This window comes from Siphateles boraxobius, unplaced genomic scaffold (genome assembly GCF_051911475.1).
Source record: "Siphateles boraxobius isolate OS27281-9 unplaced genomic scaffold, OSU_SipBor_1 22, whole genome shotgun sequence".
Classification (NCBI taxonomy): domain Eukaryota; kingdom Metazoa; phylum Chordata; class Actinopteri; order Cypriniformes; family Leuciscidae; genus Siphateles; species Siphateles boraxobius.
In genome coordinates this window covers 5,655,732-5,668,106 of record NW_027508833.1, presented here as the reverse complement: position 1 = coordinate 5,668,106, position 12,375 = coordinate 5,655,732, and the positions used below count along the sequence as shown (strand labels likewise).

Genomic DNA, 12,375 nt, shown 5'->3' with positions numbered 1-12,375 from the left:
TGAGGAAATTCACTAAAATCAATAGAGTGGTGCAGGAATGCAAAATTTTGTTGGCCAAAACCCAGAAACAGAAGAATTAGCATTTTAGCACTTTTGGTTCTACTGTCTTGAAGTGAATGGGTTTTTTGAATGGGTTTTTAATTAAATGTTTGAAATTAGGTCTGTGCCAAGCACAAGCTCAAGATATTTTCACTTTTCTTATAAAATACATCAGTAATATTCTCTTGTGATTTTTTTTTAAAGATATCACTTGTCTTGTAAAAGGCGGTTTCTAACAAGTTGCTAAAAAAGGCTACAGAGGTTGTCGTGGACATTAAAGGATTAGTTCACTTTTTTTAAAAACTTTTGCTGATAATTTACTCACCCCCATGTCATCCAAGATGTCCATATCTTTCTTTCTTCAGTCGAAAAGAAATTAAGGTTTTTGATGAAAACATTCTAGGATTTTTCTCCATATAATTGACTTCATGGGGTACCAAACGGTCCAAGGTCCAAATGACAGTTTCAGTGCAGCTTCAAAGGGCTTTAAACGACACCAGACGATGCATAAGGGTCTTATCTTGCGAAACGATCGTTCATTTCAAAAATAAATAAAAAAGTTTAAGTTTTATAAGCACAAATGCTCGCCTTGCTCTGTTCTGTGATGCACGTTCGTGACTCTCCTGTTTGAACTCGTTCATCAAAATGAACAAATTTTTTTTCAAGTCATTTCGTTCATTCAACAAACAAAATGAAGGAAATGACTCAAAAAAAGATCTGTTCATTTTGATGAACGAGTTCGAACAGGAGAGTCACGAACGTGCATCACAGAACAGAGCAAGGCGAGCATTTGTGCTTATAAAACCGATCGTTTCGCAAGATAAGACCCTTATGCATCGTCTGGTGTCATTTAAAGCCATTTGAAGCTGCACTGAAACTGTCATTTGCACCTTGGACCGTTTGGTACCCCATGAAGTCCATTATATGGAAAAAAAAAACCTAGAATGTTTTCATCAAAAACCTTAATTTCTTTTCGACTGAAGAAAGAAAGACATGGACATCTTGGATGACATGGGGGTGAGTAAATTATCAGCAAAAGTTTTTTAAAAAGTTAACTAATCCTTTAAATGTCATTAGCCGAACAGGTAAACTCATCTACTCACTAATTGATTTCACAGCCTCGTTGTGTTTATAATCGCGCTCTTGAAAACATTTCTAACATTAACTTTCAGGGAAAATGTTTTTAAACAAAGACTGAGGGGCCGTTTACATGACACCGTTTTCAACTAAAACGTTTTGGCCGTTCATTTAGCGTACATGACATTTACATTTTACGTTTAGCGTAACTTTTGAAAACGGGTTTAAAAGTGCAAGATTTTGAAAACTGTGACGTTATGCGCACACGTATTACGTGTTCAGTCAGTTTATACGCGTGTAGTGTTTCTTCACAAGGTGACATCGCCAACTACTGTCCTGCTACGCATATACAGCGTTTTTAGTCATTTTCGCAAATCCTTGTGAAAGGGGATTTTTATTTTTTATGTTGTTGTCTGTTTGCGAAAACTTCTGTTTTTAGTACATCGTTGTCATGTAAACGTACCCTGAATGAGTTGACGGAAGCTTAGTTAGTTAGATGGTGACGTTGAAGTCATGCAACCGTGGGGTTGTTCATACGCTTCAAAATTCAAAAAAGTTGTGTTCTAAATATTTAGTAATATTATAATAATTTCCCTATTTTCGTTTGATGTGTTATTATGCATTCTAATTGTATCAACATCTTTTCATACAATGCCAAGGAAATAAAGGATAAAAAAAAAGGAACTTCTTCTCTTTTTTTTTTTTTTGCCCTTTTGGTCCTTCAGCCCCTACCCCTGAGGAGGTCTCTGCACGCCACTGGTGGATACTGTGGATTACTTCAAAGTACCAGGGATTTTTTTCTTTCAGCTTTTGTTATACATACTGGTATGGAATTCTGTCCTCCATTTGATTGATTATATTCCATTACTCTCCAATAAAAAAAGCATTGGTTTTATAAAATAAAGAACAGTTATTTCCAGGCCTCAAACCTGATTGGTCGAGCAGCATTCAAAGAGTGCATTAACGGTGGGGAATTTAAAGTTAATCTTTCTGAAAGTGACTCTCTTTAGTAAGTCATGAAGTCTTTCATTCAAAATCGTTCAAAATGCAGATGCATTCAGAAGCAAAACAGGTCATCTTAGGTTAGGTCATCTTTATGAGTGAATCATTTTTGAATCATTTGTGAATCATTTGTGAGTCATTCACTCAACCAATTAATTCAAAGACACTGATCCATTCCATAATGAAAAAAATGTACTCTCTTAATGAGGTGGTCACTCATTAAATCACTCAAACAATTTGTTAATAAAACACTTATTTGTTCAGTGAGTCATCAAAACTCAAAAGATTTTTTTTTTTTTTATGAGTGAATCATTAAATAATTTACTCAAGCAAATCTCTTCATGCGTGGGTAATAAATCATTCAGTCAAACAATTTGTTTAAAAATTCAGATTAATTCACAAATTAAACAAACATCTTGTTTTATGAGTCAATGAACCATTCAGTCAGCCAAATAGATCAATTGTTCCTGATTCAATCAGAAATAACACTAGTAATTGTGTTTATGAGTGAGTCATTGAATAATTCACTCAAATTATTTGTTCAATAACACTAATTCATTCAGGAATGAAACAAGTAACTCTCTTTATGAGGTAGTCATAACCCATTTATAAAAAATATAAATAAAAAATTATTCAGTGAGTCATTTGAATCATTCACTCAAATTATTTTGAAATTTGTTCAAAAATGGTTCATTAAAAAATGAAACAGGTGACTGTATTTGTGAGATAGTCTTTGAATCATTCACTCAAACGATTTGTTCAAAAACACTGATTTATTCATATTAGAAACAAATGACTCTCTTTATGAATTTGACTTTAAATCATCCACCCAAAACACGGATTCGTTCAGGAACTAAACTTGTTTCATAATTGATTGATTCATTCAACTAATTAGTTCAATCCTTTCATTAATAAAAAAACATTTAGGAATGAAACAAGTAACTCTCTTAATAAGTGAGTCATTGAATCACTGACTCAAATAATTCATTCAAAGGCACTAAATTTATTTAGGAACGAAACAAGTGAGGCCCTGTCCCAAATGGCACACTTCATGCGGACTTTCGGTCTCGTGGACTATTGTGCGTGCTCGCCAAGTCTACGAGTCCGTAGGCCGTCCCATTTAGCATTTTAACGCTCTGAAGTGTGCTCAGCAGCGCCCCCTTTGTACCCTTGAAGCGGTCTTCCGCGAAGCCCACATAGATGCAGGCTCCAAACACTTTAAATACCCAGGAATCCTTGCGGAATGCCAATCAGAAAGCGGATGGGAGGAGATTTCGCTCACGGACTGTTAACATGGCTTTATGATATAGGCGTACATTTTACCAGTTGTTACTTACAGTTTATACAAACATTATCGACCAGTGGTTGATATCTCAAACATAATAATAGCATGTTAAATAATACTATTGCATTATGATTCATTACGTAAATAGAACCGAATGTCATGGCTTTACTGAGTCATATGAAACGTAGTATGAATATTGAAACCTGTACATTTTTCTTAAACTCATTTACATTTTAATTTTGTGTTAAAATTTAACATTATGTATTATTATGTACAACTGTATTGATCATTTACATAACCATGACATCTATTCTAATACCCAGGTGGCATATACAATTATAGAACTGTAAAAGCAGGCTGTGTAGTTCACATGGACATAAGATTTGGGAAAATAAAATAAATCCTGTTCTCGATGCTAAAGACTGTAATTTTTTTTAATGATATTTATGATATTTTTCTAATAAAGGGACTGATGAGATGACCTTCGACGTCTGAGCTGAGACCTTCTTCCTGTTTCCGGCGTGACGATCGAGTCTGTCCCAAAAATACCTCTCAATGCGCCCTCGCGGACTCTCGCTAAGGGCCCTATAGGTCTGCACTACATGACGTCACCGAAGTGTGGACTCTGAGGAAGTCCACAAGTCCGGAGTGTGCCATTTGGGACAGGGCCTGACTCTTTTCATGAGTTGAGTTTAATCATTCATCACAAAAGCCCTCTTGCTCATGTGATGTTGATTAAGCAGCACTAAAAATCTACACTAGAAATGTAACCTCACAAATGATAATAATTTGTTTCAGTCAATTTAGTGAAACCTTAATAGTAAATTTTAGCATCCAGATTGCTCTCTGTATATCATGCCCATCCACTTACTGCATTGGCAAGCACACACCACACAGCTGAGCTTATCACATCTCACTCCAACCATCCCAATCAAGGCTTGATGAGGCTTTATCACCAGTTTGACTATAAACCAAACATCCAGCAATGAGACATTTTAAACAGTATTTTAAGGAAGTTGTGCGGTGAAGCCATGATCACGCTTTTATCCAAGCCTGTATGCATTTGAAACAAATTATAATAATGACTTGAAAGCATTCTAAAGTACAACAAAGCCTATAGTTTGAAAAGGAGGTTGTTGAAATATTTGCTCTCTGTGAAGGTATAGTAAAAAGATTAACCTTCTGATGACTGCGTGAACTTTGTGAATAGGAGCCTGAATAGGATATCGGTTTTCTGATAAGAGCGTCATAAAACTAGAAAGACAGGGCTTATTTGTGTCAACTTTTCAGATTTTACACAAAAATGGCCTTTAAGAGGCATTCACTGCATTGCATCTGATTTATGTGAGTCTTTCACAATGCTGTGAAAAGAGCAGAGTGACAGAATGTAACAAAGAGAACAACTTCCATAGCTTTGAAGCTCAGGTGAAAGTCAAGTGCTTCTTGAGACTAACAAAAGCTTCTTAGTCATCCATTTCTGCATGAGTCAAAACAGATCCTCGAAGGATAACTTTATTAGTAAAAAAAAAAAAATGCAGCGCATAACAAAGCAGCAAGACTTCCACTGTCTTGGATGTACTTTGCAGTGGCATTCACTCACTGACCTTTAAGGAAGCGGGGTCGGACAGAGCGAGGGCTTGTCTCCTCAGTTCAGCTACAGTCATCTGACACTGCTTGCACAGATCTGGCCTAGTCTCGTCGCTGTCTGATTCCGAGACGCTCACGGCTCCTGCGCCTTCAGGTGCTGGTCTGCCGGCACACAATTCCTCCTCCGCTGACAGCCTCCTCCTCGGGCTCAGCTCGAGTGAGAGTGAAGACTCTCCGCTCGAACAGCCGTCCACCTTTTAGAAAGACAACAAAATCACAATGCAGAAAGACCACGTATATTTTTCAAACACCTGTCAAAATGTGCTAACATTTAGAGCTTTAGCATTACAGTTAATTGCATATTACAACTGTTTATTATATTAATAGGCCTACCCATTCCACACTATGAAATTGATATGATTAATAAGCTATGACAACATGTGTTTTTTTGCTTTCATCAAAATAAGTTAAGCAAAATAAACTTTTTTTATAAGTTATACAAGATTCAGGCAGCTAATTTTTTAAGTCAGTTTAATGTAATTTAAGTTGAAATTACTTAAATATCCAAGTTGATTGCACTTAAAAATTTAAGGCAGTGCATGTAAGTTACACGTAGCTTCTCTACATATAGTTCTTAACTCGTGTTATATACACAAAATGTGATTAAACTTTCTAACATGTTGCAAGTTATTCAACCACAATAAACAAACATCAAACGTTGGCATTTCTTTCGGTTACTTTAACTTCTCAGCATCAGTTGTTGTTTATAAGAGGACTTACAGTTGACCGGCTGATCTGGAACTCTCCTCGCGCATTCCCTTGAGTTAAATCCATCATCTCGGTATAAAAGATCAAAGCACTGCGGATATCTAGTGCACTTTATTGCGCCTCTATTTGTCTACACCAATTAATTAGGAACACAGTTCATGAATAGTCAGTGGGAGCGCAAAGGAAAAGGCATAACAAGATTCCCACTAAAGTTTGCTTTGCTGTAGTTCCATGACGACGCGCGTACGCGGGAGTGAAGTTTGACTGCTGTCAATGCGTGTGCGCGCTGCGCGGCTCGGTCACTTGGTTAGAGGGGTGGAGCTGCTATTCAGTAGCTATTCAAACACTGAGAATATCACTGAGAATATGCTGTTTCAGATTGTTTATAGGCTGCTTGTGCACAAACAAAAAGTGAAAATAAAGTTGTAGGGAATTCACCATTTAATTAATTGTGTGTTATGTGATAAGGAATGTGCTCATTTGGTCTTATGTACAACCATTCATAATAATAAAAAACATTTGTATTATTGTAAGGAACAGCCTATAAACTAATTTTACTATTTTACCATTTGTATGTCTGAAATTAAAAAATAAATAAATGATTGCTGCTAACATAAATTACGTCATCTTTTATGTTGCAGATCACTTGTGTCGACTGTGAGATTACGGGTGTGCTGATGTCGTTTGCATATTACTCTTGCGCCACCCTCTGGTATTTTTTTAAACTGCATCTTCCAAACCTCAAGATTTGCAAGAAATTGTGGGAATGTTTGAATATTTAATTACTCGTTGCTAAATATTGAATGTTGATGATGTATGGTGGGATCACGTGATTTTAAATTGCATCCCAAATACTGTCAATTAAACAATTCAAATAACCCTCATTCAGTCCTTTGTCGGTGAGAGCGCCAGCAGTCCAATAAACTATCAATAACGGACCGTTTAACGTGGGCGAACAAAACAGCTAAACCTATACTGACTCGGCTTTTTTGTGACCGTCTAGACTCTATAACATTTTAGACAATATAAATTAAACTCTCTGACAGACTGCTTCAAAACCTTTATTTGAGCATTAATGTCAGTTTGTGCACCTTTATAGTGGTTAACACCACAGACTGATGTTGTTTTTTACTCTAAGTCTTTTTTTTGTTTTCAGGTTGTAGGAAGCCTAGTTTTAGGCTATAGTATATAGGCCTATAGCAGAGTTGAATTGCTGAAATCTTAACCGCTGAAAAACTTTTAAACAAGCACATAGTTCACAATATGATGAAAAAATAATATGCAAAATGAAGGGTTTAAGTTGCGATAGCACTTTAATGTATTTCGGATGCTTTAAAGGAAGTTGCTAAAAGCGCAATTGATGTGGACGCTGAGAGCTGTTCGTGGTGCTGAAGTGTATACATCACCACAAATCATAATGAAAACTTCCTATTTATATTTGTGAACATCAAAATTTGATAGCTTTTAATAGATTCTAATGAGCTCTAAATTAGTTAACTTGTTGAGTCTTTTATACTCGCAAAATATGCGATATGCTTACCTTGGCTTTTCGCTTTAACAGATGACTAGTAAATCCAAAAATGATGTCAGCGTCCACGAAAAACGTCCCCAGGTCAATCAGACTGGGCTTCTGCTTGTCCGCTGCAGATGACCCGTTAGAGTTTTGTAAATCCATTGTGCAGCTGTAAATATGTTTCCTCGCCCTGCTTACAGCAAATGTGGAGAAGTCATAGCGCGCGCTCTGGAGTTCCGAGTCATTTTACAGATGGTTCTCTCTGATTCCAAAGCGGTGTCATGGTCTTATCCAGAGGGTCCCTCTCAGGTACATCCAACTGTTGACTCATTTAGATCGTCCGGTTTCTGTTCCAAATCACTTGCCGCGTATAAAATCATACATCCATATGTTGACACTCGTCAAAGCTCTCAAGAATCCCATACACTCCATACATGATCCATGCGCTTCTGTCATACATCCTAGTTGGATAGGCAGTCCACGCCTTGTCTTGGCTACACTGCAGGTCTAAGAGTGAACTCGCCCGAGCCTGTTGAAGACTACCTTGAACAACTCCACCTCTCTCTCTCTCTCTCTCTCTCTCTCTCTCTCTCTCTCTCTCTCTCTCTCTCTCTCACACACACACACACACACTCACACTCTTAATGGCGAGTGTCGCTCTCGCGCTTGATACTCAACCAGTGCGCGCTTCAATTCCTTGCGTACGCTGTTGAGTGACGAATATCCTTAATTGTAGACACGGTTGCTTAAATAATGTAAACTTAATGTTTGACTTACTATGCGACATTGCTTATTTCAAAGATGTAGTTATATTCCAGTGCTTATAGATTAATAATGATGCTTATATGATATAGTTCAAAGGGTGTTTTTAAAGGAACATATACGTGTGCTTGAAACAACATAATCTTCTTAAATTTTAGACATATATATATATATATATATATAGAGAGAGAGAGAGACATTTTATACAATTAAAAAAATATCAATGAATGTAAAAGGAGAAAGAAAGTAACTTTCGAAACAGTAACATGCATGTCTGTGTATGCATGTACAGTATAGGCCAATGTATGTATGTATATGTTTTTTTTAAACATGTATGTATGTTATTTTTTGTTGTTTTTAAAAATGTATGCATGTAGGCTATGTTGTTGTTGTTGTTGTTGTTGTTGTTGATGATGATGTTTTTAAACATGTTTTTATGTAGGCCTATGTATGTATGTATGTGTGTGTGTAGTTTGTATGTATGTTGTTGTTTTTGTTTTTAAACATATGTATGTATATGTATGTTGTTTTTTGTTATTTTAAACATGCATGTATGTATGTTGTGTTATATATTGTAAGTACGTACTGTATGCGTACTTTATATATAGGCCAATTACGTATCTATGTTAGCCTATTTATTTATTTATTTATTTATTTATAATGGTTGTTTGTTTTTTTAGCTTGAAAGACTAATTTTAAAACTTGCCATTATTTTTGAACGCCAGATCTTTCAACACCAAAGCGGATCCACCAGAAGGCTCCCTGGTGCGTGATTCCTGAGCAGCCGAATGCAAACCCGGGCTGTTATTGAGCAGTTTAAATGCGAGACTTAATACGCGAGATAAAGGTGGTTGTTTGCTGGGCTTTGAAAGCCGAACACAGGACATTAGTGCTGCCCTCTTAATAAAAACTCTTATCTCGAGCATACAGAGGAGCATGCAGTAGATAAGCAGACAGGCTTTATTGCAATAATATACTCGTTCCTGTAAACTGTCTTTTGAAGGAGCGAGGTTTTGTCGGTCCGATTACAGGGAATTAGGCAGTTGACTGTTGACAAGTCTGATTGTGAATTAGAATTGATATTGGCTCATCAACTCGGTCCAATATACTAAGTCGTAAGTTGCATTGATAGCCAGTTCGCGCAAGGAGTGCTTCAGATTAGTTTTGGATGGGGAAGGGGGTCGCTCATGCATTAGTCCTTTAGGACCTCATGATTACAATCCATTGTAAAGGTGATTTACCACGTACACAAGCCTTTCTCCCACTCTCCTCTCCGGGATAGCGCAGGGTCATCCCGACACGATGATGAAATTCCGCGGATCGAGTCTCGCGGGAGCTGCTCGACATCTGCTGCCCTCGCGCATGTACGCGGATCGCTCCGGGCTCCTCATTAACACTGTTGAAATATCTTCCACCCTGACTCATACTGAGCTCCCCCAGTGGGGTGCAAGACGGAGCGTTTAGCGAATATTGCCGCTATTTAGGACGCGCCTCTGAGATCAAGAAGAAAGAAAACGACGCGCGCCCGAAAGGCCTCGGATAAACAGAATAACTGATTGGATTGAACGCTCATGAATAATTTATCAATAACAAAGGACAGCTATGGTTCCACTGATGCATTCGATTGGAGCGAGTTTTTGGAGTGAATTATGGGCTGGGGTGGTTTTGGGATGTGACATAAGCTTCAGACAAAAGGTTAGCCCAAGGTGGATCTCGAAAATTAGGGTTAATTTAAAAAAATGGGACATTTTTCCTAGTCACATAAAAGGCAAAATGTGTCCAATGTTACCTGAATTCACCCTACACGTATATCTTGAAAACTACAAATTGGTCAGATTGCATATTTTAATCTAGCATAGCTACAGTATAGGCCGCATGAGCGGTTTCTGTTAGGATCACTATCTGTCATATTGTGTGTGTGTGTGTGTGTGTGTGTGTGTGTGTGTGTGTGTGTGTGTGTGTGTGTAAAGTAATTGTATTAATAATAAATTAACTTATCGCAGTATAAAAAAACATAGACCTTAATCAATTTAGACGCCATATTTAACCCAGATGAAAACGAGGCTGTGAGGAATATATGTCTTTACAATGACGCGTACTGTATGAAAGTCCTAAATCACGTAATTTGCACAACTCACAACTTTTTATACTGTTTTATGGAGTTTTGACTGGTTTATTTTTCCGGAAAGACGTTTCTTCAGTTGAACAGTCGGATTGTTGTTAAACAGTACAATCTAATGAACAAACAGTATTCCATTCCTCAGGCTCACAGCCTTGTTTTCATTCCTGACAAAAAAATAATAATAATATGGCGCTACATTGAATAAGGTCTATTGGTTCAAAAATCAACGTGATGTTTAGCTGTGACGCTAGGGGCACCAAAAGACGACAAATATTTGAGGACTGAGTCTTGAGGGAAAAATTGACCCCTTAGTTGCATGTTTTGTTTCTTGTTTCTTTTCTTTGAGGACTCATTTGAAATCGTTGTAGGCCTAAGACATCCCGAACGATCAAATAATATTTAATCGTTTGAATTGTTATAATTATTATTATTAAAAAAAAGATTGTGAATGTTACTGTATAAGGAACTCGTACTATGCTATTTGATATAGCCTTTTATTTATTTATTTTCTCCAAATGAGGCATAGAATAATCTTAAAGGTTTCCATTTTAATTTGCAATTCATGAGATGTCTCTCTAGTCCCCTCTATTTTGCCCCTCTTGATTACGAGACACATGTACAATCGATTTGTCCACAAACAGTTTGATATGTGTACAGTGGTTGTACGACGCACAGCTTGGAGCCTCTCTGTATGGTTTCGTCGGGCTCTTTAATTAAAAGTAGGGTCACAGGTCGGTCTTTTGCTTGCTTAATGAACTGATGAAACTGTTGAGACACGATAATTGTGACTATTGATTTGCATGACCGCTTGCGCTCATCTGTGTTTGTTCGCTCTCGTTACCTAGTCGTGCCGTTGTCAAAGCCTAAGACAAAGCGTTAAATCTTAAGTCTCGGACAATTTAATCATGCAGGCAACCGACGAACCAGCAGAGTCCGTCAATGGTCCCCAAGAGACTTGCGGTTCAGCACCATGGACAGCACACCACTGAAGACACACGACTATAGGTCAGTTTGGTGTGTGTGTGTGTCCTGTTAACCTTTAGCTGTGAAGAGTATTTTAGGGGACAAGAAGCTGATATGTTGATACTGAATGAATAGGCAAAATGGAAATATAAGTTGAGCAACTATTTACAATTCAGTATTAGAAGTTACACAGGGAAACACAAGGGGGCACAAGAGAGAAAGTCTTTAAAAAAAATATATATATATATATATATATATATATATATATATATATATATATATATATATATATATAGGCTATATATATATGTATAGGCTATATATATATATTAGGTTTTAAATGTTTTTAATGAGTCAGACGAACCTATACACATGTCTACAAAATAATTTAATTAATTAATGGATAAAGTAAAAAATAAAAAATAAAAATAAAAAGGAAACTGCTAATATGTCCTGCAATAGACTAACCCTATCTCAAACCCAACCTTATTTTTTCACACACACACACACACACACACACACACACACACACACACACACACTCACAGACATTGTCAGAAAAGTTGTGCCAGGTTTTAGCTAGGTTAGAACACAAACTTAAAAAAGCTAAAAAATAATTCAGACTTTTTACAGATTTCCCCGTAACGCAATTTCCCCTTAAACGAGACAGAACGTGAATCAAAAGCAACATATATCAACCTCAAATACACTGTCAGGAAGTCTTCAGCGTCTACAACAACCAATCATTTGAACAACAACAAAAAATATTTTACTCTTTATAACAATTAAAACTGTTTTAGTGGACAAATGATCTCATAATTACATTTCAAGCGTTCGACTGACATATGTTTAAATATTTAAAAAAGTTGTTAAACATTTATAGAGCGAACAAATCGTCCCAAAGCATATTATCGTGTCATCTTTGTCCAAGAACCAATGACAGTGTCTCCCTGATCAAGTGGTCCTAAACATTTCACAATTTTGAGATAGAACTGTTGAACTGTTAAGAACCACTGCACCAGAGAGACCAAGAACATCCACATCTGAAGCCGTCCAGGTCCTCCTCTTCACCTGTTCACGCAGAACGCGTTCATTGCGTTCATAAACAGCAGCAAGGAGAGAAAAGTCTCGAGACGTACGTGTTTCCAGAAGATGAACTACGTTTAATGCTCATGGAGGCCGAAAAACAGCGAGACGGACGTAGAATAACGATTAAAAACGGCGCAGACGGAACGCGTAAACTCGTGAAGCTCGTGC

At 37.1% G+C, this 12,375-nt stretch overlaps 1 protein-coding gene across 1 annotated transcript in view; it reads right to left on the bottom strand.

Annotated features, from left to right (window-relative positions):
- The window catches only part of kif26ab (kinesin family member 26Ab), a 116,027-nt gene extending 108,185 nt beyond the window's left edge, over window positions 1–7,842 (bottom strand). Inside the window, exons 1-2 of the mRNA XM_077238507.1 lie at window positions 7,299–7,842; window positions 5,008–5,244 (exon numbers count right to left, since the gene is read on the bottom strand). Coding sequence (XP_077094622.1) covers window positions 5,008–5,244; window positions 7,299–7,433 — 372 coding nt within the window. The 5' untranslated portion in view covers window positions 7,434–7,842. The remainder of the gene's footprint in view (window positions 1–5,007; window positions 5,245–7,298) is intronic.
- Window positions 7,843–12,375: the final 4,533 nt, after the last annotated feature.